General features: G+C 49.6%; 1 protein-coding gene across 12 annotated transcripts in view; it reads right to left on the bottom strand.

Annotated features, from left to right (window-relative positions):
- Positions 1-24,026, bottom strand: part of TENM2 (teneurin transmembrane protein 2) — a 1,195,335-nt gene that overhangs the window by 71,060 nt on the left and 1,100,249 nt on the right. For all 12 annotated transcript variants that reach the window (XM_075996266.1, XM_075996267.1, XM_075996268.1 and 9 more), the window contains one exon: positions 22,935-23,081. In XM_075996266.1, the coding sequence (XP_075852381.1) occupies positions 22,935-23,081 (147 nt within the window). The remainder of the gene's footprint in view (positions 1-22,934; positions 23,082-24,026) is intronic.

Raw genomic sequence — 24,026 nt, 5'->3', positions numbered from 1 at the left:
TGGCTTTAAATTACTAAAAACTAGCCTCTCATTTTCCACATGGGCAAATGTTGCTCCTGTGCCTCATAACACATTTAGATTTACAAAATTTCCTAGAAATGCAGACACAGGAGGGTGAGCAGGCACACACACTTTAAATTTAGAGACTTTCGAAATCAAAGGCTCTGGACATCTCAGGCGGGTGGGCTGGCTGAATCAGGGACAGCTCCGAGCCTGGCAAACCTCAGACCCCAGAAACGGGGCTGGAGAGTGTGTCTCAGCAGCAGGACAACGCTGAGGCATTGTTTCAGATCCACGTCCAGATTGTCCAGTCTGGATCGGGGAGGGCATTGGCAAAATAAAACAAAGGCCAAAAAAAGAGCTCATAGAATTCTGCCTTGACTATCGCCTTCCATGGACTGCCTTCACTGGACAGATGGAATGTCCCATGGAATTCCTGCTTCAGATTTTAAAAATAACCACGGAGATATGTTGGCAGTGCTTCGTTCAGCAGCCGCAGAAGCTTCTCAGGTGAGAAGAAACCCACTGTTGTTAGCATTATAGATTTCTTTAAGGTCGCCGGCCTCTTCCGATTAGGAGTGCCATCCATCTCTGGTGGCCTTTCTGTCCGGAAGCTGGCGAAGTGTTTCCTCCCCCTCCAGCCCATTCGTTTTGAGGAACTCTTTGGGCTCAAAGAATAACTTAAGACAGTTTTCCTATTAAGCACTGAACATTTTTCTCCCCTGTCGCCTCCAGCCCGCCACTCTTTCTGGGCTTGCGACTGCTTCAAAACTGTACACCTCGAATGTCCCCCCCCACTGTTTTTGTTGATCCTGGGCTTTTTATTCAAGAGCCCGTGTGGCAGGAGATGGCCTGAACACAGAAGCAACCGCAGACGATAAATGCTACAAAGGAAAAAAATAAAAACGAAAAACAAAAACCCCGGATATACATTATTTGTCCCTGGATATTTACATTGCCCTGCTGCAGGGACTGTGTATTGGGGGTCCCACCCGATATTAAGGGCGGGCTTACGTTATGCCTGGAATGACCTCATCACGCCGCGTGATCACGGGCCGCCGACCACTTTCAGACAACACCGTGAACTTTAAATTGGCACTCCAATCTCCCAGAGGCCTGTCAGTCACCAGAGTCGCGTCTGTATGCCAGCAAGCCCCTTGGATGGAGTCTGACATTGCAATCTTCAGTAAATTACCCTGTCACTGACAATCTTGCAGTTATCTCGCAAACAATCAAGCAGGCAATCAAACTGCTCTGAATTGCCAGATCAGGACCCGAGAGGCGGCCGATGTCTCCATTCGAAAGCGGCTCAGCCCCCCCACCCCCCGCGACATCGGGTGACTTATTTATTTGTTTGTTTGTTTGTTTGTTTATTTATTTATTTGCCTACCTACTTATTTGTCTGGTTGGCTTTGGCCCGGTGAGGGTGGTGGGGAGAGGTCTTCGGAGTCCTGGAAAAAACAGCCCGATTCTGACTCAGCGGGTTATGGGAAAGCGACTTAGGCCATGGCAGTCGGTGCCCACGGAGGTGGCACGCGTCTGCTTAACCTGACTTCACTCGGCGAAACGGGGCCAAGGAGGATTTCCGCCAGAGCGCAGGCTAAAGCACAGCTCTGGCTGTATTCTGCACACACACACACACACACACACCACACACGTCATATGCTAATTGTCACGGCGATTTCAGAGAAATGTGGACGTGGGGAAACTTTCTGGGAACGATGCTGAGGCATTCTTTTCATTGCTTTTGGTAAAAAAAAAAAATCAGAGATACTTTTCCGTACAGTTCTGGCAACCTAAAGCAGAAATCGTTTTAAATCGTGCTGAATTGAATCTTTTGGATTAGAAGTCCCAAGGTAAAAAGCCAAGAAGTCTACACAGCAACAAAAGTAAGAGCCTGGCCTCTGGAATCAGAGGCATTTGGGTCTGAAGCTCATCTCTCCTAGCTCCCAGCTGCGTGAGCTTGGGAAGGTAATCAACCTTGCTGAGCCTCAGTTTCCCTGCCTTTAAAACTAAGTTATAATAGTGCATGTGCCACGGGGTGATGCAATGGAGAATAAATGAATTGGTATCAACATATATATATGCTGATTATATTATATATTATATAATATACAATATTATAACATTATATTATATTATAACATTATATTATATATATATAATGTCAGTCTGGCACATGGATGTGTTCAATGAACTATAGGTGTTACTATAACCAGATATTGTCTGAAGTTTTCAACTTTTTCATTTTATAAAAACTGGGCATGAAAATCAATGAAACTAATATCCCTTTATATTCAGAGCCATTCATTGTTATGAGCTCTGAGCCGGTTGAATCTTGGCAAGCATACAAGTTTCCAAACAGTGATTGGCTCATAAAATTAATAGTAATAGTAGATGCTATAGGTTGAGCAGAATTTACATATATTATTGATTTAAATCTTCATGGCAACTCTACAAAGGAGACTAACGTAACCTTTTAAACTTCAGACTCTGGAAGAGGGTGTCTGGGTTGGAATCTCAGATCAGCTACTACCTAGCTGTTGACCGTGTGCAATTAACTGCTTGGTGCCTCAGTTTCCCTCATGATGATGATGTTAGCAAATGCTGTTGGGAGGATTAAAGCAGTTTTTATATGCACAGTACCCAGAGCAGTGCTTGGAACAGCGAGTGCTCAGTAAACTGTATTATCTCCATGGTCACCATATCACCCACCCCACAGAGGACGAAACAGAGGCTTGGAGAAGCTTCTGGAAGTTATACAAGCGGCTAAGAAGCAGCTATGGGTAAAAAGGTAGAGAAAGGCAACCAATGCCATCGTCACCCTTTGCCTTTGTTTTTGGAAGGAGTAGACACTTCCTCCCCAAAGGGAGACTGAAGACAGGGGAGGGGACACCCATTACCCAGGGACAGTGTGGGCTGCCCTGAGACTTAATCACGTCTGAAGGCCCGTCTACTCCTCCAGCTGGGAAGGAATTCGGCTGGTTGAAATGAGCATCTGAAAAGGAATCAGCACGAGAAACCAGATGCCTGGGGATTCATTCCTGGCATCGCAGGCTGCTGAGGACCACGCTATTTACCTGGGAGATTCGAAGGCCCCGTCAGCTGTTTACTGCGGGTACAAGGTGGCACTTAGCTTCTGTGCTGCCTTACACGTCTGTGTTGGCCATTTCCAGCCCCTGTCTGGCTTGTTCTGCTAGATTTTAAAAGGAGAGGAGCTCCTAAGTAGCCAGGAGATTGGGCTCAAAGCTTTAATTGAACGCTTACGAGCAAAGCCGTGCTGGGTGGGGAGGAGGCCCCATGTGGTCAGAGAGGCTGCGCGGCGGCCGCAGTGCCCATCTGAATATTCCAGAGTCTCTGCAATGCTGCCTGAGTCCTGGCGTCCTAGCTCTTACAAGGAAGGGCTCTAGGACTCAGAGGACACCCATTTCACTTTATTTTCCCCTTTGGTTTTTGAAAACCTGGCAGCTTACGGAGAATTCGAACAGAAGCATTTTGTTCAATTAATTTTGGGGACCTTTCTCGGTAGCTTGCTATGCAAGTGACTCCTTTTCCAACCGGCATGACCTCCATGGCTTTCTTAAAGGCTTCAGAGAAACACCTAAGTTTACTCTTCCCAGTTTCATCTCGTGGCAGGGTGGCACGCATTGACTCCGACAAGTCACTGCAGGTCCTGTGGACAGTTCTGCTAGTGTCTGCACGCAGCAGCTGGTTGGGAACTGGTCAGAAGCTCAGATTCTAGAAAGGAACAGCCCTCTTTCCAGACTATGGCTCGATGGCACCACCAAATCTAGCCTCCCTACTCACTGGGCCAGGAGGCCACAGAGTGGGTTGGTTAAAAACACGAGCTTTCAGGAGCTCTGAGCTATGTATAGGGTGTTTGAGAAGAGGCAAAGTTAACCAATGATGCTAGAAAGTTAGAAATTGTAGTTTCCTCTGTGTGGGGGGGTATTGGCTGGGAAAGGACACAGGGAAACTCTCTGGGTGCTGGGCGTGGTCTCGATCTTCATCTTAGTCACCTGTCTACACAAGTGAATTTACAAAGTGGGTAATAACGACGACACCTCAGGGGAGATAATCACGTAAGATGCTTAGGACAGTTGCAAGCACCTAGTTGCCTTGAGTCATTTCTACTTTCTTTTTTTTTGTGCTAAGTCTTTTTTTTTTTTTTTTTGAGACAGAGTCTCACTTTGTCGCCCAGGCTAGAGTGAGTGCCGTGGCGTCAGCCTAGCTCACAGCAACCTCTATCTCCTGGGCTCAAGCAATCCTTCTGCCTCAGCCTCCCGAGTAGCTGGGACTACAGGCATATGCCACCATGCCCGGCTAATTTTTTCTATATATATTAGTTGGCCAATTAACTTCTTTCCATTTATAGTAGAGATGGGGTCTTGCTCTTGCTCAGGGTGGTTTCGAACTCCTGACCTTGAGCAATCGGCCTGCCTCGGCCTCCCAGAGAGCTAGGGTTACAGGTGTGAGCCACCGCTCCTGGCCTGTGCTAAGTCTTCTCAACATCACATATGTTTGTTTATCCATCGAGAGCTAGGTAATTGCCAAGCTCTTATTTTCCCAAGAAAAATACAGGTAGTCCAGGTGGTAAACCCAGTGAGTCTGAGGGCCGTGTTTGAGATCAGCAAGTGAAGAGGAGGTGGAAGTTAATGAAGCTATGGAAGAAAGGGAAGAGGCAGCAAGCTGGGGCAAGACAGAGAAACCTGGTGCTGTTTGCTCTTCACGGTGGGAAGGAAAACACAGAGAGTCCCGGGACACAGGTGCTGGCTGGCAAAGGCCAAAGGCTGCTGCTGAGTTTTAGTTAGAGACAGAAAGGGGCTTTTGGGTAAAAAGAAAGATGACAACGATAGGATTGGTCTGAGCCTTGGGTGTTATTTTGTTTTAAGGTGGGCACTGGCAGGGCATGCCTAAGGTGGGTGAGACTCTGGGAAAATGTCAAATATTTTTCCTGGGGCCTTGTCTATATAAATAATTGGAGTCACCCCAAATCAGCAGGTAAGCACCGTTCTGGCAGCCTGATCTCACATGACCTTGCAGAAGCAACACCTCTCTGGCCAGCAGGAGCAATCTGCTCACCAGGCTGCCCTCTGGAATGGGGGCTGGCCGTTGGGATACCCCACAGACACAAATCCCAAAGCAACTTGGGGCATCTGGTTGACCTCACAGGCAGAGGTCATGAATAGCAGCCTGAAGGGGATAAACAGGGACCAGGGTTCATGTGGGTTCTAGTCTGGCCTGGGGTGCTCCTCCCAGTTGGCCCTGCTGACCCTGGCTGGTCCCTGACAGTGGAGGAGCACTTAGGAAACTTATAAGGAAGTCACTCCAGAGCTCAGGGCCTGCTAAGATGCTGGGCTTGGCCTCTGCCCCTACCCTACTTGCCCTCAATAACAATGAGCTCTTGGCCCAGTTAGAAAAATAGCAAATGAATATGGTCTTTAGAATCAGAATGGTTTGGTTTTCAACCTGGTCTATTACTCATCAGCTATGTAAACTTGGGCAAGTGACTGAACTCCGGTGGCTCAGTTTTCCAATCTGTAGAATGGACTTAATAGCACCTACTACACCGAAGTGCACAGAGATGCTAGAAGACAGTGCATATGAAATGAGATGATGAACGGGCAGCACTTAAGAAAGAGGAAGGGCTCAGTACACGAAGGCTCCTCTTGCTGATAGTTCCTGCTTTCCACCAGGGAAGGGCACTGTTCCATTTGCATTTTACCCAATGCCTGCTGACAAGTTGGAAGGGAGGGATAATTGAAAGTATTCCGGCTTGATGTAACTAAGAAGTGAAGGGAACGGGCAGGGCTGACTTGATTTAACCTGGCAATATGAGATTAGTTCTTCATTGTCTCGGTTAGGTCTCCCGCGTTGCCAGCCTTTTAAAGCAATAGATTGGCTGACAGGGTGCTCATTTGGAAGGTTTCACCTGCCATTAATACCCCGGCTCCCTGATGAACCGCCGTTCCTCAGGCATCTCCCTCCCCCCACCCGGAGCAACGGCCATTCTTAAATATTGCAAGAAGTGAGACTGTACCTGTGCTGGCTCCGGAAGGCCTGTTGGAAGTTCTTCTATTACCTCCTGCCATTTCTTTTTGTCAGTCTCTGGGTTCCAAGGCCAGAGATCCTTGCCCCAGAGCCCCGTCTGGCCTTTCTTGTGACTTAGCAATGGAAGATCACTCACGTCTGACCAGAGACCTGGCAGAGCGGAGGCCCCACTGAAGGCTATTGTGGGCTTTTCTACTCCTCAAGATCCGCGTGGGAAAGGAAGCAAAGACAGCTTAGGAGAACCGAGGCTCCGTTCCCAAAGGCAGGGATCTGATCCAGGGAAGCTTTCTTTTTTACTAGGACTCTGACTGTATCTGTTTTTTTTGAGACAGAGTCTCACCCTATTGCCCGGGCTAGAGAGCTGTGGCGTCAGCCTAGCTCACAGCAACCTCAAACTCCTGGGCTCAAGCAATCCTCCTGCCTCAGCCTCCCGAGTAGCTGGGACTACAGGCATGCGCCACCATGAGCCTGGCTAATTTTTTTCTATATATTTTTAGTTGTCCAGCTAATTTCTTTCTATTTTTTTAGTAGAGATGGGGTCTCACTCTTGCTCAGGCTGGTTTCAAACTCCTGAGCTCAAAGGATCCGTCCACCTCGGCCTCCCAGAGTGCTAGGATTACAGGTGTGAGCCTATGAGTCCTTAATATGGTGATGGAATGGGCAGCATTTCCTGACCGTGGACCCCTTTTGGCTCAGAGCATCTCCCTGCAATTGTATCCAGTGCAAAATACACTTCATGAGAACCCAGGCTTGGAGGCTCTGTCTTTGGAGGGAGCATCCAAGCCTTTAGCTACTCGGTAGTCAGGGGTCAGCCCCAACCTTGTCCGATTTCTCTTAAAATGCTCACCTTTGGGTGATTGGGCCCAATAGCAGCCGCATCATGCTACTAGCACGTGTGTCCTGGCCTCCCGGCGCCTCTCAAGGCCAGCGCGTTTCAGAGCGGGCGAACCTGTGCTAGGTGACAACATCCTGGGTGTGGTAGGACGGAAGTGCTAATGGTGACCACAGTTAACGAGAGTGATGGTTGGTGCTCAGGAAGAGCTTCCCAGGTGCCAGGCACCGGGCTAAGTCCTTTGCACGCATCCCCTTAGTAAGTCGCCACCAGAACCCTGGGCATTATCAACATCCTCATTTGTAGACGGGGGATGGGAGATTTATGCAGAGATAATAACTCGTCTATATGACCACGCTGCTTCTTGGTGGTGGGGCTGGGTTTTGAACCCCGTTTGCCGTACTCTGAAGCCAACTCCTGCACAGAGCTGCCATGTACAGTTGTGTGACTGTTAAACACTCCGAGTGTCCAACACACAGGAGCCTGTCGTGACATGCTCGGTGCCTCCACAAGCTCTTCAATCTAAGGCAGGACTAAGTCAAACAGGAGAGTAATAAACACACATTGGCGGGGGGCGATTTGTTTTTCAGAAGACTGGGATGCAGAATGTTTTAGTGGCCCCTCTGCCCAGCTCCTAGCTTCCCCTAGCTCTGACTCCGGCGGGTCCTGATGGGGCTGGCCCTCCGCCCGCTGCTTAGGGCCCCCGTGCATTCCCAGCGTGTGCTGGCCGTCCTCCACCCCGCTGTCACCCAGCCACACCCGCAAGAACCCTTTGAGGTGGACTCTATGATCCCCATTTTGCAGATGAAGAAACTGAGTCTCAGAGGGCTTAAGGGTCTTGTCCAAGGTTACCAAGTTAGCAAATGATGGCGGAATGATGGACAACTGTGGCTGTCTGTCCCCAAAGCCCCTGGACTTGCGCTCTCCATTCTGCATAGGAGGCTGTGAGTAGTCACGGCTGTACGTGCAAAGGTGGTCCCTGCATGTCGCACGCCTTTGCAAGGGAAATGCTGAGGCTTCGGGAAACATGTTCATTTTCTAGTTGTTCTCTCTCCCTCTCTCTCTCCCCCCTCCCCTCCTTCCTTCCATCCTCTCCAGCCTCCCTTGCTCTGCTGCTCTCTGCGCAGAAAGGGCCCCTGGGGCTGATGTCGTGTGATTGGAAATTTCCTACCCTGGACAGCCCCGACAGGCCTCCCTGGCTCGGTCTCGCCCTTGTTAGCCCAGCGCCGGATTTTATGCCGGGGGGATTTCTGTGCTGGCTGCTGCTGTCTCCCCCCCTTTACTGTAACAAAAACCTTTGGCAACAGAGAGCAGGGGCCTCTGCTCTCAGCCTCTGATCTCCCCAAATGCTCGCCCTCTGCCCGCTGCTCCCAGCCGCTCGCAGCCCCCCTCTCCCCCGCTCTGCTCCTCATCAACCTCCATTTCAAAGAGCCCACTGACAGGTCAGACAGAACAGAGCCCACGGCTGGCGAAGCCCAGGCCCGGCAGGGGGTGGCAGCCTGGTGCCAGACAGTGACCTGCTGGGTCCCTCAGAAAGAAAAGGGGCTGTCACCACCGACACCTCAGCGCAACAAGCCGGAACAGTTCCTTTCTGCCTGAGGGGAGACCTTGTCTTGGGGGGCGGTGGGAGGATGAGGAATTAGCAGGGGGGCACGATGCCGCCTCCTCCTGCTGCAGAGAGAAATGCCCTCGGACCGCCAGGCGGGAGGAGGGCCCGGGCTCAGCTATCGTACAAGCCTCCTGCGGCATTATGGAAATGGGAAGTACTAACTCCTAAACTGTGTCATTCCTAAACGTGGCCGCGGCCATGCTTTGCGCTCCCTGGAGATTTTCTCATTTAGTCTTCACGTCTCCTCTGTAGGGGTAGGCGTAGGATCCAGCATTGCTCTGCCAACTCTGACCACAGGATCACATGAGCAGCAGATGACCTGGGTTCAACATCCTGGCCGTGTGGCCTTGGGCTAGCCACTTTACCTCTCTGAGCCTCAGTTTCTTCATCCGAAGAATGAAAATAACAATCGCACCAGCTTAATAGGGCTGTTGCAAAAGATTAAGTAAGCCTTAATGCAAAAGCATTTAGCGTAGAGTAACCACTTGTTTATTCCCATTTTACAGATGGAGAAACTGAGGCCTAGAGAGGGCCTTGACTAAGCTTGGGGAGCTGCTAGAGGGTGGTGCTGTGGATTCACACACAGTTGGCCCAGCCCCAGCCTTGCTGCCCTTTTCCACTCTGTGCCTCTCCAAAACAGCTGTACTCCAGGAATCTGGGGTTCACCCCACTGCGGTCCTCACCAGCCTCTGCCTTTCCTTGTTTTAAAGGAGGATCACCAGGCGTGCACACCTACCGCACGAGCCCGCAGGAAGTCAGGATATGGGATGAGGCACAATCGCACAGATGAAGAGCAGTACAACCACGTGTTCAGGTCTTACTAAAAAGACATGATGCATCTATTTGGATTTTCTCTGCATTAATAAAATGGTTTCAGTGGCACATCGTGACTCAGGTGTCACAGTCTGGATGCATGGCATTTTTTAGTCCTAAAATGCAATTTATGTATCCCCAGATAATCTGTTGAATAAAAGATAACTGCTTCCTGTCCCAAGCACTTCTCAGGAAAGCCAAAACTCATGTACACGTGAGTTGATCCAGACAGGCACGGGCCCTGTGCTGTGGCCCTGGGTTCTAGAGGGGAAACAGACAATAAACAGACGAATGCACGCTAGACTTTGAGAGAGTGGGAATGTTCTGAAGGCACTAAGGAAAACAGGGCGAAGGGGTGGAGGGTGACAAGGCAGGGATTTGTTGCTTGAGCCAGGGGAACCAGGGAGGGCTTCTCTGAAGAGGTGACGTTTGTGTAGAAATAAAAAAATGTAATGAGGAAATGAGTCATAGAAACATCTAGAAGAGGAGCATTCTGGGCAGAGAGAGAAGCAAGTGCAAAAGTCCAGGGTGAAGATGTGTTTGGGAGTTGTCGGAACGACAGGCGGCAGGCCTGGAGCAGGGCGAGGGTGAGGAGGAGAGGGAAGGAGGGAGATCAGCGTGGAAGCCGGGACCTGCCTGTGCGGAGCTCGGGAAGCCACTGAGGCAGCCCGGCCGCCATCCTGCGGGAGCTGGGAGGCCCCGGCAGGGTTTGAGCCGGAGTGGGATATCATCTGACTGCTGAAGGCGTTCTTCTGACTGCTCTGTGTGGAACCGGAAGCTGGAGGACCAGTAGTCCAGCCCAGCAACGTTGGTAGCACGATCTGGGTGCAGGTGCTGGGGGTGGGAAGATGTCAAGAAGCCATGGCCTGAGTGATTAGGAACAGAGAGCAGAGATCCAAGCAAAGGAGCATCCAAAATCCTGCGTGGCAACACGCGTGGACAAGGGTGGCATGTCAAAGACCAACAGAGTGGCCACCCTGGTGGACAGAGTGATGGCTGGGAAGTGATGACATTAGTATTGCTCATCAAAAGGCCAAGACTTTGGGTGATGGGCCAGGTGGGCTGAGGTTTTCCCCCTGGCTCTGTCCTCCTTGAGCCGCACGCTTCCTGAGCGAGCGTGGCAGACGTAAGGATAGGAGGGGGTCACGCTGGGGACTGCAGCCTCCCTTGTCTGCACCTGTCTTCTCCATGGATCCCTATTTCCCTTCCTGACCCCAGATGCCCAGAGGTTTTGGACTGTCTGGCACACGCTGATATACGAATACTTTCAGAAGCAGGGGCTGAGAGAAGAGGGAACAAGACATTCAGAGTCAGGAGCACTGGACCCCAATCCCAGCTCTTCCACTGTCAGACTCTGGGCAAGTTAGCCTCTCCCCTCGCTTTTTTTTTTTTTTTTTCGAGACAGAGTCTCGCTTTGTTGCCCCTGCTAGAGTGAGTGCCATGGCATCAGCCTAGCTCACAGCAACCTCAGACTCCTGGGCTCAAGCAATCCTCCTGCCTCAGCCTCCCAAGTAGCTGGGACTACAGGCATGCGCCACCATGCCCGGCTAATTTTTTCTATATATTTTTAGCTGGCCAATTAATTTCTTTCTATTTATAGTAGAGACGGGGTATCTCAGTCTTGCTCAGGCTGGTTTCGAACTCCTGACCTCGAGCAATCAGCTCACCTCAGCCTCCCAGAGTGCTAGGATTACAGGCGTGAGCCACCGTGCCCGGCCTCCCCTCGATTTCTTGATTGGTTAAATGAAATCCTCTAAATGTCGGCAGCCTATTCAAAGATTCCTGTAACCCCGGGCAGCCAACAGAACGTGGCAGTGAGCCCCCCAGCTTGGGGGGGGGAAATGCCACCCCTTCCAGAGCCAGTGGGGGTGGGATTGGCATCATTGTAACAGGGACACAAAGATGGGCTCCTGATTTTGAAATGTACGCATTACTCAACGTGATTCACTTTTGACCCGGGGGTGGGGGGGAGCAGTGTATATTTTTAGAATCTCGGAAGTCCTGTCATGTGGGGAGATAGGGATCCTTAGAGCTGCCATGTAAATAAAGTGGCATTAACTCATTTCCTAGGAACCTTCTAGTCAAATCTCACCACAGGCCCGTGAGGTTGGTACCATTGTTCCCAGTTTACAGATGAGAGAACTGAGGACCAGAGAGGTGATGCTCTCTGCTCATGGAAGCACAGTTAGTAAGAACCAGCGCCAGAATTTGCAGCCAGGTCTGTGTGACTCGCAGCCTTCGGGCCCCGGTGGTGAAGGGCACGGCTTCACCTGCTGGCCCGGCGAGCACTGTCCTAAGGCGGGCCAGGGGGGAGGCGCAGAATGCCACAAGGAGCAAGGGACCAGGGCTAGCGATCCCCGCCTTCTCCATATTCGCCTTCTATTCTAGCACTCTTGGAAGAGGAGGACGGGTCCCAGGAAGCTCTGAGCCCTCTCTGTTGACAAGCCTCTGTGGTAAGGGCCTCAGTGAGCACGGGGTGTCCCCAGGGCCCATATGCTAATCGGGTCCCCAGCGCCTCAGGTTGCAGAGCTGCTTGGCCTGTCTTTCCCCATCAGCTGGCCCTGGGCTGCCATTCTGCTTGGAGGGATCCTTCTCTGCCAGCACTCGGGCTTCCCTTAAACAGGCACACATTATGCTAAGTCAGTGGTTCTCAAAGTGGCAGCATCATCTGGGCACTTGCTAGAAATGCACGTTCTTGGGCTTCATGCCAGACCTACTGAATGCGCAACTCTGGGGTGTGGCCCAGCCATCTGCGCTCGAAGCCTTCCAGGTGATTCTGTTGCGCAGCCGACGTATGGGAACCCTCGTGCTAGTTTGCATGCAGTAACTCATCTTAGCCTCACAGCATCCTGAGAGGTGGGCACCAGCCTTGGCCCCACTTTACAGAGGACAAAACTGAGGCTCAAAACGTGCTCCAGCTCATTTGCACCATGAGTGAGTGGAGAAGCTGGGATCCGGCCTCACGCCTCCTGACCGCGCTGCCAGGCTGTCCCCCCCCACCCCCCGGGGTGAAATGGCCACGTGCAATGGAGGAGACATAACAAGAGGCCACACTTTTTTCTTGGCTATGGTACATGTTTCATAGCAACTCAGGCAGACACCTCAGCCTTCTGTCTGAGGGCACACAAGCCCCGTCCCCAGCTGTCCCAGGCCCAAGTCGACAGCCCCCTCCATCTGCCAGGTGAACTCTGTGTCCCAATGTAGCAACATTCTCAGGGGTCCCCACCTATGCACTGCTGTTTCTCATCTCTGTGCCTCTGCATTGTTATTCCCTTCATCTGCAATGCTTTTCCCTCCTTCCTTGTTTAGTTCTTCTATATCTTTTAAAATCCAAGCTTTATTTGCTCTTTGATGTCTTTGATGTCCCTCCTTTGGGTGGCCGTGGTCTCTTGGCTTTACCTCTACCGTGGACCCTTAAAATGTAGCTCTGTGGTGACCGATTTAACCTATACTTTACCCTCCACCAGACTGTGGATTCTTTGTGGGCAGTCTGAGTCTCATTCATTCGTGTGCCCTGGCATAGGGGAGGGGCTCAGTATATGTTTGTTGAATGAATAAACGAGAGTTTCAAGGGGCTCTGTCTGGGAGTGTGGCTGACGTGGGGGAAGGTGTGTGCTGTCATCGCCACCGACGATGAATGGTCTGAGCAGGGATGTGACTAGGGTGAGGTGAGTGAGGGGCCTGGGGGCAAAGGTGAAGAAGGCACTCACTGCTATGCACCTGGTTACCGCAGCTTGTCCTAGGCTAGGTCCCAGGTCTGAGATGGACGTCGGTTCAAACCAGTGGTGGCAGACACCCATTCTCCTGAGGGTCACGAGGTCCTTTTGGTGGCAACAAAGCATGCAGAAAAGCATCCTGGATTTGGAGCCAGGGAACCAGGGCCCTGGTGTCAAGTCTGCCCTGCCTACTTTTTGGCCTTGAAGAAGTTACTTTCCCTCTCTGGGCTTGGTAGCTGCCAGGGATTCTATATTTTAGCCTTTTTGCATCCGACATCCCCAGACTCTCATAGATGAAATCATTCTGTGATTCCCAGAAATGACATGGTGGCGTCCTTCAGTGCGCGTGGCCCAGAGTTCCGGGAAAGAGGGGGCGGGGGCCAGCGCAGTGATGACACGCTTTGAGGACAGGCAGAGGGAGAGAATCACCTTGTAAAGGTCTGGTCTTTGCTGCGAGCGGGCAGGAAGAACAGTGCTGGGCGCAGAGGTTTGGGGGAACACCTTGCAGTTTTCTTTGGATTTGCATTTGGCCACAGAGTTCTGGCCCTGCTCCAACCCCCCAGCGCTCTTGGCTGAGAAGACAGAAAGTCAAAGAAAAGAGCACAGGCCTTGGGCAGCTGCTCTTGCTGTGCCGAGGAGAACGCCTGGCTATTTAAAGCCCAACTGCTCCACTTTCCCCTGCTCGCCCCTGGCATTCCAGCGCCTAAGCACTTTGTGGCCAAAATGCCAGATCCAAAACTGGGGGCCAGAGGGAAGTTAACGCCAGTGGTATTTTTCAGCATGCTGCAGAATTCGCATTTCTGCGGGGCTGAGGTTCAAACACTCACAGTCTACCCGGACACCACACTCGGGTGCTCGGAGGGCCCAGAGGAGGGCTCTAGAACTGGGTTCTGAGTCCCGGTGTGGCTGTTTTAGCCGTGTCACTTGGGTAAGCCACTTCCCCTTCCCAGCTCTTAGTTTCTGCTTCCATGTAAAGGACAATGAGAGGCTCTTAGGGCTCTTCTGGGCATTGTCATGATTTATTTGGGCAATGGGGGTAAAGTCTTAGCACGGGCCTGGCCCCTGGTGAGGGCTCAGTGTCTCAGGCCTGACAAATCATGTCCTTTGATATCAGCCCAAAGGACACTCCCTGTTTTTGGACCATCTGATCCCTCAGATAGATGTGTTCCTGGGAGATCTTAATGTCTATACTAGATTTTTTTTTTTCTTTTGCTGGTCAAGTGAAGCAGTGGGAGTTGGAGAAGGAACAAAGGAATCTGTAACTGGTTGTGGTCAATCAGTTGTCAACACCACTGCACTCGGACCAACCTACACTAACTAGATTTTGCAACCTCGGCATTATTGACATTTTGGGGCTGGAACATTCTTTGTTGGGGGCGGGTTTCTGAGGCTTGTAGGATATTTAGCAGCAACCCTGGCCTCTACCTGTAACTGCTCCACTGTCATGACTCATGACATGCCTCTAGATATTGCCACATGTCCCCTGGAGAACGAAGTTGCCCTTGGTAAAGACCCCTGCGCTGGGCTGGGGAGAGGATGGTGGGAGCAACAGGGCCTGACTCTTAATTCAAATGCTGGTCACAGACACCAGGAGGGCACTTGCTACCACCTAGGCGGAGACTCTGGCCAAGGCACAAACACAGGAAGCCAATGTAGTGACATCAGCGTCACCTCTTTGCCACCAGTTAAATCTGTGTCTCAATCCCTCCATTCCCTAAAATAAGTCCACAGTGATTTAAATGATTAAAGTTTTTTCACATTATGCATTTTTATCACAAATTTTATAATGGATATTTGATTTGTCATCTAATCAGGGAAAAATATAATCCCTTTAGAGACACTTAATAATCATTAAAACTACTGAAGACTTGATTAGAAAAGACTGAAGGTGCTGTGTTTGGTAAACTCATAAACTTTTAAATATATATATATATATATATATATTTTAATTCCATGATCAATAAATTTATCAGGAAAAGGTTTTCAATGGGAACATTTTATCTTTGAGGTGATTTTCCCTGGGGCTTCTTTGCTACAACACAAACTCTGCACTTGTGTGAATCTTCTTCAGAAACCATTGTCTAAATTTTGTTAGTGTTTCATAAGAATTGAGACCACGGCCTTAAGGAGAAAAGCCATATGTCCCAGTGGGTAGCTGAAAGGCCCATTATGAGTGTTACTTTCTTGAGCCTCAGTATCCTCATCTGTGAAATGGAAACAATGTGATGTGATAGACTCATTCTGGTGGGAAGAAACAGACAACCTGGAAGAGAAATATGTACAGGAAAATTTGGGAGTGTGACGTTTCCATAAAGGAAACCCGAATGGGTGATGGGAGAGAGACAGAAGGGGACTTCCTAGGGTCAACACAGCTCTCCCTGGGAGGGAGCATTGGAGCTGAGAACTGAACGACCAGAAGGAGACAGTCATGCAAAGGCCCTGGGGTCACCGAGCTTAGCGTGTGTTGCAATCAGAAGGCTGGCCGGGTGGCTGAAGCAGAGCTTCTGCAGAGGGAGGGAGGGGACGGGTCAGAGACAAGGCGGGGAACCTCCAGAGGACCCTCTAGGCCAAGGTGAGACAAACATTTATTTTTGATTCTAACTAGACAAGAAGTCCTTTGAGGGCCTGGAATGACCAGATTTGCAATTTAAAACCCTCCCTCTGGCTGCCGTGTGGAGGGACACAGAGCAGCCGCCAAGAGGAGCAGCAGAGAGACCCGCCGGGGGGTGCTCCCATTCCCCAGGTGCACAGAAAGCTCCCACAGTTGTCACATGTAATCTTTCCAACATCTTACTGACTGTCATTTTACATGCAGTGGAGAATGGCTTTTGTCTTTTTTTTTTTTAACCTCAGTGGACTAAAAGAAAACTGACTCCTTACCTTCAGTTTCCTAAACAGAAGGTTCTCTAGTCAAATATGCCCAGGAAGTCAAAGACCTTATTCCCCTGGAAGATCCAGAGTGATTTCAGACCGCTGTTGCTCTGTGCGCCTCTAGGGTCTCAGCTGGGGCTGGTTCTGCTTCCCTCCCAAGGAAGAAGGACCCAGCACTTGGCCAGCTGGCAGTGGCCTCAAGGCCAAGGTTTTTTCCCTGAGCATTGGATACATGGCTTTCCTCTCTGGGAGCTGGTCGGGGACTCTGTTTATGGCTCCAGCAACATTTGCCACAAGGTCTTTGGACTGCAAAGGGAACCCTCATCCAACCCAATTAATAGAGACATGTTGCATTTTTAAGCTGTCCCCCGCCCAACCCATCCATCAACACGATTAGAACACATTAATCAAGGCGTTTACAATGGGTTCACCAAGCTTTGTCTCTTGTTGGGGGAAGAAACTGGGCTATTTGGACATGAGAACCACAACCCTTCCAGAGTCCCTGAAGTCCCTAGCTTGGCTCTGCTAAATGCACAGACAAGGTGAGTTATTAATTAACAAGTGAGATAAATGCCGGAAGAGCATCCCTGAATCGTGTCAAACCAATTTGGATGGTTATGGGGTGGGGAGGGAGGGGAAGGAGGCGGTGGGCGAGGGGTGGGTTTCATCTGTTCCAGGAGCTTTGGACAGACTCCACTGTTATTTCTCCTCATTTAGACCTGGCTAGAGTGCCTTGGACGGCGAGCCCGGAGCCCCGGCCAGCACCACAACTCCTCACCCAAGGCAGCCTACTCTGGAGCAGAGCGAGGAGCCAAGCCTTGCAGATGGAGGTGGGGTGGGAAGTGCTGCTGGGAGGAGAAGCCAGGGTGGAGTCCTTGATTTAGGGAGGGAGATGACGAAGAGCCCCTAACGCCCCCTCCCCCGCTCCCCGACCAGGGGTTACTGATCACACAGATCTATGGCTTTGAGGACTCTCCATGGAGACAGGCTGAAGACCCTGGACATGCCCCGTGCCGGGCTTTCTCTCACGCCTGGAGGCTGATACCCACACGCCATGACAGTCCCTTTGCTGTGTACCTGCTGATCCAAGAGAGTCCCTCCCTGTCACCCCTCACGTGCCGGATTGTATTAATAATCATAATAACAACATGTTTATATATTTTTTCAGATAAATAGTGAGCTCTTGGTGGACACATGTCATTTTTTTTTTTTTTTAGTATTTCCAGAGGCCTATTTCCAGGGTCTAACATTTAGTAGACCCTTAATAAATGTTTGTTAAACCACATATGAATAAGTTAATGGATGGAAGGGTGGGTGGAGGAATGGATGAATTCATACCCTAATGACAGAGAGTTAAAGATTTTTAAATTTTGAAACAAACATCAGTCACCTCTCCAATTAGGGGCAGAGAGTACTTCTAAAGCATACTGTAGTTATTTACTAAGTAACTAAACAAGAAGATGTGTTCATGTCTTTTCAATTTCTTATTTCTTCTTGGAATAACATTCTTCTCTTTTTACTTCATTCTTCTTATGTTCTAGGGACTCTAGGGGTAGGGGCTTGGGGTATAGACTCTGTACTGGGCCGAGTCAGCCCACTCAGGGGAAATCATTATTTTAAAAAGTTTTTTTGGGCCGGGCGCAGTGGCTCACGCCTGTAATCCTAGCACTCTGGGAGGCCGAGGTGGGAGGATTGCTCGAGGTCAGGAGTTCGAAACCAGCCTGAGCAAGAGCAAGACCCCCATCTCTACTATAAATAGAAAGAAATTAATTGGCCAGCTAATATATATAGAAAAAATTAGCCAGGCATGGTGGCGCATGCCTGTAGTCCCAGCTACTTGGGAGGCTGAGTCCAGGAGATTGAGGTTGCTGTGAGCTAGGCTGACGCCATGGCACTCACTCTAGCCTGGGCAACAAAGCGAGATTGTCTTAAAATAAAATAAAATAAAATAAAATTAAAAAGTTTTTCTCAAAATGTGGTCTGCAGAGCATTGTGTCAGATTCCCCAGGGTGCTTGGTTAAAGTGCAGGTTCCTGATCCTATACCTAATTTAATAAATCAGAATCTCAAAAGTGGGGGCCTAGAAATCTGACTTTTAAACAAACTCTCCATGCAGTTACGCAGCACTGAAGCACAGGGTTACAACCTTTTGTGGTTATATGCACTGGAAAAATCACTGGTTGTGTTTCACCTATATACATTGTCTCTGTTCTAGAAAATAACATTAACTATTAGTAACATTCATGCTAGTAGCAACCAATCCGTGAGGGCATTCTATGAGCCAGGTGGCTCATAAAATACCATATATTTTCTCACTTACACTTCACTCCAGCTAATGGCGTTGGCATTATCATACCTATTTTGCAGATAAGAAAACTGAGACTTTGAGGAGAGAAGTGACTTGCAGAGTTGAGACACAAAAGCCAACTCCCTTAGCCATTATTACAACGGTCCAGTGTCACCCACTCAGAAACTGGGGACATGAAGAAGCAGCAAATTATTTTCAGTGCTGTGCTGAAAATGCAACAGAGCAGATAAAAGACGTCTCCGCTAGTGTAATAAGAAAGGAAGTGACGCATGGTGACTGCAGACAGGCTCAGAGGGGCAGGAAGGCTTCCTCCTGCCCCTGTCTCCAGGCCAATGGCATTGCCTTGCCCGGTCTGCATTGTCACGGCTGTCACAGAGCGGAGGAGGCATCTGGGAGGATTCCACCAAGCTTCGGACAGACTCCCCCGCTGGCTTCAAATGATGCGAGTTGGGCTTTGTGCAGCGAGAGGACCGGGGCTCCTGACTCTAAGTTCTGGGTGATAAGAGGGAGTTAGGGGGGAGTAAGGACTGTCTCACCAGGCCAGACGGTCTAACAACGCCTCCTCACCTTGCGGTTCCCACTTTTAGAGGAAATCTACACCCTCTCTCCTACCCCTGGCTGTGATGAACTAAATCTCACACCTCTGTCTGGGTGGTGATAATTAAATATTATCTGCCTGTCACTTGGCGCACATGTTGTGTGTATTCTCAGACTTTAATGAGCTGGTATTTGTCTTCTGTAAGCAAAAATATTTCTTTGAGTGTCTTCTTTTTCAAATTGGGGTGAGCAGTTCAAGCGAAGATCTCTCACTATTAAAAAAGACAGTCCGCTGGCTGGCCTGTCTGTCTGAACCGTTTCCACTTCTTTTTGGTGGCAATGGCAGGTAAAGCTTGTCCCCGCAGGGTGAGCCAGTGCTTTCTGAGGTTACCCTGGTGGTCACATAGCTGCGGGGGTTTGGAGGCTTTGAAAGCCGTGGGAGTAAGAAGGTACGGGGTTGGCATAAACTGTTTTTGTGGGGGATATTCTAAAGCAGCCTTTTCCAGCAGGGTTTGAAAATATTTGAGTGAAAATTTTCTCAACTCTTCCAAAGAAGTTACTCTTTTCCGGTACCATTCTAGATGCATACAAGAGAAGTTAATTCATTGCATAGTGATTATCTTAGGATGGTGGGTGGCTTTCAAGAGGACCCGCGTCAATGTCACCTGCATCAGCATCACCTGGGTATTTACTAGAAATTCAAATTCTTACACCGCCCCCCCCCCAACCCCTAGACCTCCAGGATCAGAAACGCTCGGGGGAGGGCTCAATACTCTGTTTAACCAAGCCCTTCAGATGGTTTTGCTGCAAGCTGAAGTTTCAGAACGAGCAGTGGACATAAAGTACCAGGGCTTAATTCTCTCAGACGAACCCAGCTTGAGAAAGGCCAATAAGGGCTTCAAATGCCTCTATCTGTATTTGTATCTTTATCTGTCTCAGTTTAAAATAAAGAATGTATATCACTTTAAATCGAGGTTTTTTTTTTTTTTTAAAGTAGACTCTTTCAAGATGGAAAAGTGATTTGCCTTTTCCAGTCTGCTTTGGAAGATTGCTCTATTATTTCCCCCATTCATGAGATTTATAACAAACGTGTCCATTGCAGCTGCTCCCCCGGCCCGCATTGGTGTTCCGCCTGGCTGCGTCTCTAACCCGTAAGCATGCAGGCACAGCCCTGCCTGGGAACTCTGAGCAGGACTCCCACCCCCACCCAAAACAAACAAGAGGAGTGGTGTAATTAGTGTGCTGCGGAATCCGATCTGGAGTTGATGAGCAACAACTTTAATATTTATCAATAAACAGCAAAGTGCTTAGCACACCTCCTAGGGAAGTAATTAACCATAAAAAGGATCCTCTACAGCGAAGAATCTCCTCCAAAAAAAGAACTCAGTTAATTGTGAATTGCTTACGCCAGGTGAGAGAGAATCGGTGTCTACCTCTCTTACCTGACACAAGCAACTCTGAATTAACTGGGAGTTTCTTTTTATAAACACCGTGCAGAGCCTTTTTTTTTTTTTCTTTGTGGTTAATTACTTCCTTGGGAGGTTCATTTTAATAGTTCCCATAACAAGGCCGTTATTGTCTTTAGCATAATCACTGCCTCATTTGCTTTTGTGGCCTGCCTTTCTGACGCTTTGCCTCTGCCTGCCAGGGGGGACCCTGAGTTGTGACCACTGGGCAGTCCCTCGTCCCAGACGGGACAGCGCCCCTCCTCCTGGCCCTACCGCTTTGGGAATCTGGCTTTCTCCCGGTGGGAGCTGGGATCAAGGGTAGGGCTGGTGGAGAGGGAGGTGAGTGGCGCAGGGCATGTTGGGGAGACCGAGTCTCCCCTACGTGCGACAGCCCAGCCATTTGCTACGCGTCCAGCCGCTGACACCCGGAACAGGGGAGCGAGCCAGGAAGGCAGCTCTTTTCTGGAAGCAGAAGCTGACCTGCAAGCAACCGCTGTGCTCAGTGAAACCACCGGGGAGGCAGAAGCAAAAACAGTGAACCTTACCAGGAGAAGCAGTAGGATTCTGACTCTCTCTCTCTCTCCAAAAATGCATTATGCGGTTATGCCTCACCTTGATAAAAAATGAATTAAAGTGGCTTCTCTTTTGGCTGTTTCAGGAAAGAGAAAAATGAATGAATGGGAGCCCTGTATATTGCATCAGGTCTGTAAAAGGTTTTGACTGTGTGCTCCTATCAGTGTATGCATACCTGTTTATTTAGAAATTAAATATATGTACAATGGCTGTCATAGATTACAGAAACTGCAAGAAGTCCATTAAGAAGATGAAGAAAAATAAAAGCACAATGTCTAATACTCTCATCCATCATCACCCCGCTGGGTTGCACCCCACTCTGGACACCACTGAAGTTGACCCTTTGGGCCACGAGGCAGGGGCTGACTTTGACTTGGTCGCTGATATTCCTAGATTGGCACACAGCAGGGCTATATGCATTTTTGTGAAATCGAATAATCAGACTCATGGATCTTCTTACACTCTGAAACAATTTCTTCCTCCCCGCCCCCATCCCCATGAATTTCTGGGCAGTTAATAGTCTTAGTGGGGGTGCATCACACACCTGTACTAACATTACATAGTACCCTGGTGGCCCATGTGCTAACATCACCCCATTTAGCCCTGGAATCTTAGCATTCCATGGGGAAGTAGTGCAGGAAAACTCAGCTCAGAAGTTTAGAATAAGGGTTGGAAAACTTTTCCTGTGAAGGGCCAGAGAGTAAATATATTAGGCTTTGCCAGCCACGTGGTCTCTGTTGCAACTTACTCTGCAGTTGGGGGTGACAGGAGCCAGAGACGAAACCTAAACAAAGGGGCATGGCCATATTCCAATAAATGGAGAGGTGCTGGCTAAAGGATATGAACTTTCACTTACACAAGATAAATGCTACCCTATAGCATAGTGTCTATAGCTAACAATATCATATATTTAAAATATTTGCTAAGAGAGGTAGATCTTATGTTAAATGTTCTTATCACAAAAAACTCCAAACCAAAGAACCCCCTGCAAACAATGACAACAAAAGAGATGGGAAGAAACTTTGGGAGGTGACAGATATGTTTATGGCCTTGCTGGTGGTGATGGTTTCACGGGTGTACACTTATCCCCAAATTCATCAAGATGTATACAGTAGTCCTCCCTCTTATCTGCAGTTTTGTTTTCTGCAGTCAACCATGAGCTGAAATATTAAGTGGAAAATTCCAGAAATAAACAATTCATAAGTTTTAAATTGCACACTGTCGGAGTGGCGTGCTGAAATCTCTTGCCACACTGCTTCGTCCCGCCCGGGATGTGAATCACCCATTTACACAGCTTGTCTACACTAGATGCTTCTTACCCGGTAGTCACTTAGTAGTGGCTCGGTCATCAGATGGAAAAAAAAACAGAGTATCTATAGGGTTCAGTATAATCCTCGGTTCCAGGCGTCCACTGGGGGTCTGGTACGTTTGCCAGCCAATAAAGGGGACATTAAATATGTACGGCTTTTTATATGTCAAGAATACTTCAGTAAGGTGGTTTAAAAGAACTTTATGGACACTGAGATTTGAACTCCACATAATTTTCAAATGTCATGAAATGTTTTTCTCTTTTAGATTTTTTCCCCCCAACCATTAAAAATGTGAAAACCATCTTTAGCTCACAGGCCAGACTTGGAGTTTGCTGACAACCGGTTTAGAACATGAACTTAGGAGCCGCAGCTGGGTTTGGGTCTCAATTTTACTAGTGGTGGTTGGATTATCTTGAAAAAGTTACTTAACCATTCTCCAGGCCTTGGTCTCCTTGTCTGTAAAGTGACATCTCAAAGGGCTGTAAGGACGAAGGCATGCATCGCTTATGACATCTTAGCACAGACTGTCATCACCGTTGTCACCGACTGTAACTCCCAGGCCTGAAAGGTCTGGCAGGACCGGTGATCCCGAAGGCAGTGCCAGGGCCCAGCGCCTTTCTGTGGCAGTGGGTGCTTGAGAGTTCCAAGCCAGCACCAACCCCAGGGCCTCCAGCCCCTGTCTCCAGGAGTCCCCGCGCTGGCGTGAGGGTGCCCGCCCGTCCCCTGCCACAGTTGCTTCAAAGGAAATGTTACAACAGCATTTGACAATAGTGCAGGGGAAGTCTTTCAGGAGAAGCATGAGTCATGACGAAAGCATAGACCACGCCGTGCTCTTGAGAGGCTGGGAATTAGAAGACGCTTGCTTACCTCCCTCATTATCCTTGTTATCTGCACAGGAGGTTTCCATGGCAACGTTGCATCCGGGCCCTCTCCAGCCGGTCTGGCAGACACACTGCCAGCTGTTCTGACCCAGTGTGCATCTCCCGTTACCGTTGCACAAATCAGGGCAGCCATCTGGTGGGAGAAATGGAGAGGATGAGGAGGAGGGACGCGAGGCCGAGCCGGGGAGGCAGGGGGGCCATGCAGAGGGAAGCAAGGCCGCAGGGCAGCCACGGGGCCAGCCTCACCGTGGGGCCCGCGCCTGCCTTCCAGAGAGTCGGGGGAGCAGGCGACACATGCAGGTGCAAGACAGAGGGGGCCGCAGATGCAGGGGGTCCCCAGTGACAGCAGGCCTGGGTGGAGGGGTCAGAGGCAACTTTCCCAAAGCGGGGAGTTTGGTGACATCCCAGACTACTAAACCAGCGCAGAGCTGACAACCAGTAGCTCAGGATGGAGGCTGCCTCAAAACAAGCTTGCCTGCCTTCCTTCCTTCCTTCCTTCCTTCCTTCCTTCCTTCCTTCCTTCCTTCCTTCCTTCCTTCCTTCCTTCCTTCCTTCCTCCCTCCCTCCCTTCCTTCTTTCCTTCCTTCTGTCCTTTCTCCCTTCCTTCTTTCCTTCCTTCCTTCTTTCTTTCCTTCCTTCTTTCCTTCCTTCCTTCCTTCTTTCCTCCCTCCCTTCCTTCTGTCCTGCCTCCCTTCCTTCTTTCCTTCCTTCCTTCCTTCCTTCCTTCCTTCCTTCCTTCCTTCCTTCCTTCCTTCCTTCCTTCCTTCCTTCCTTCCTTCCTTCTCTCTCTCTTTCTTTCTTTTTCTCTCTTTCTTTCTTGTTTCTAGAAGCACCTTTTGAAGAAGAGTAAAAAATACCCTATCAACCCAGGATGGAGGCAAAGTGCCCGCCGTCTTTCAGCGGTTTAAAGCTATATTTACATCTGATTACCAGGAGCGTCCCACGACTGAGGTTCTGCCGGGCAATTTTCATAGTCTCCTACAGGTAATATTTAGGGTTAAGGGAGCACGTAAAAACGTTGGCTGCTTATCACTCAATCCATGTACGGCACGACTTAAAACTACTGCTGGATTTGAAG

Source organism: Microcebus murinus, chromosome 21 (genome assembly GCF_040939455.1).
Source record: "Microcebus murinus isolate Inina chromosome 21, M.murinus_Inina_mat1.0, whole genome shotgun sequence".
Taxonomy (NCBI): Eukaryota; Metazoa; Chordata; class Mammalia; order Primates; family Cheirogaleidae; genus Microcebus; species Microcebus murinus.
The sequence above is the reverse complement of the archived record's forward strand: the minus strand, read 5'-3'. Positions and strand labels throughout refer to the sequence as shown.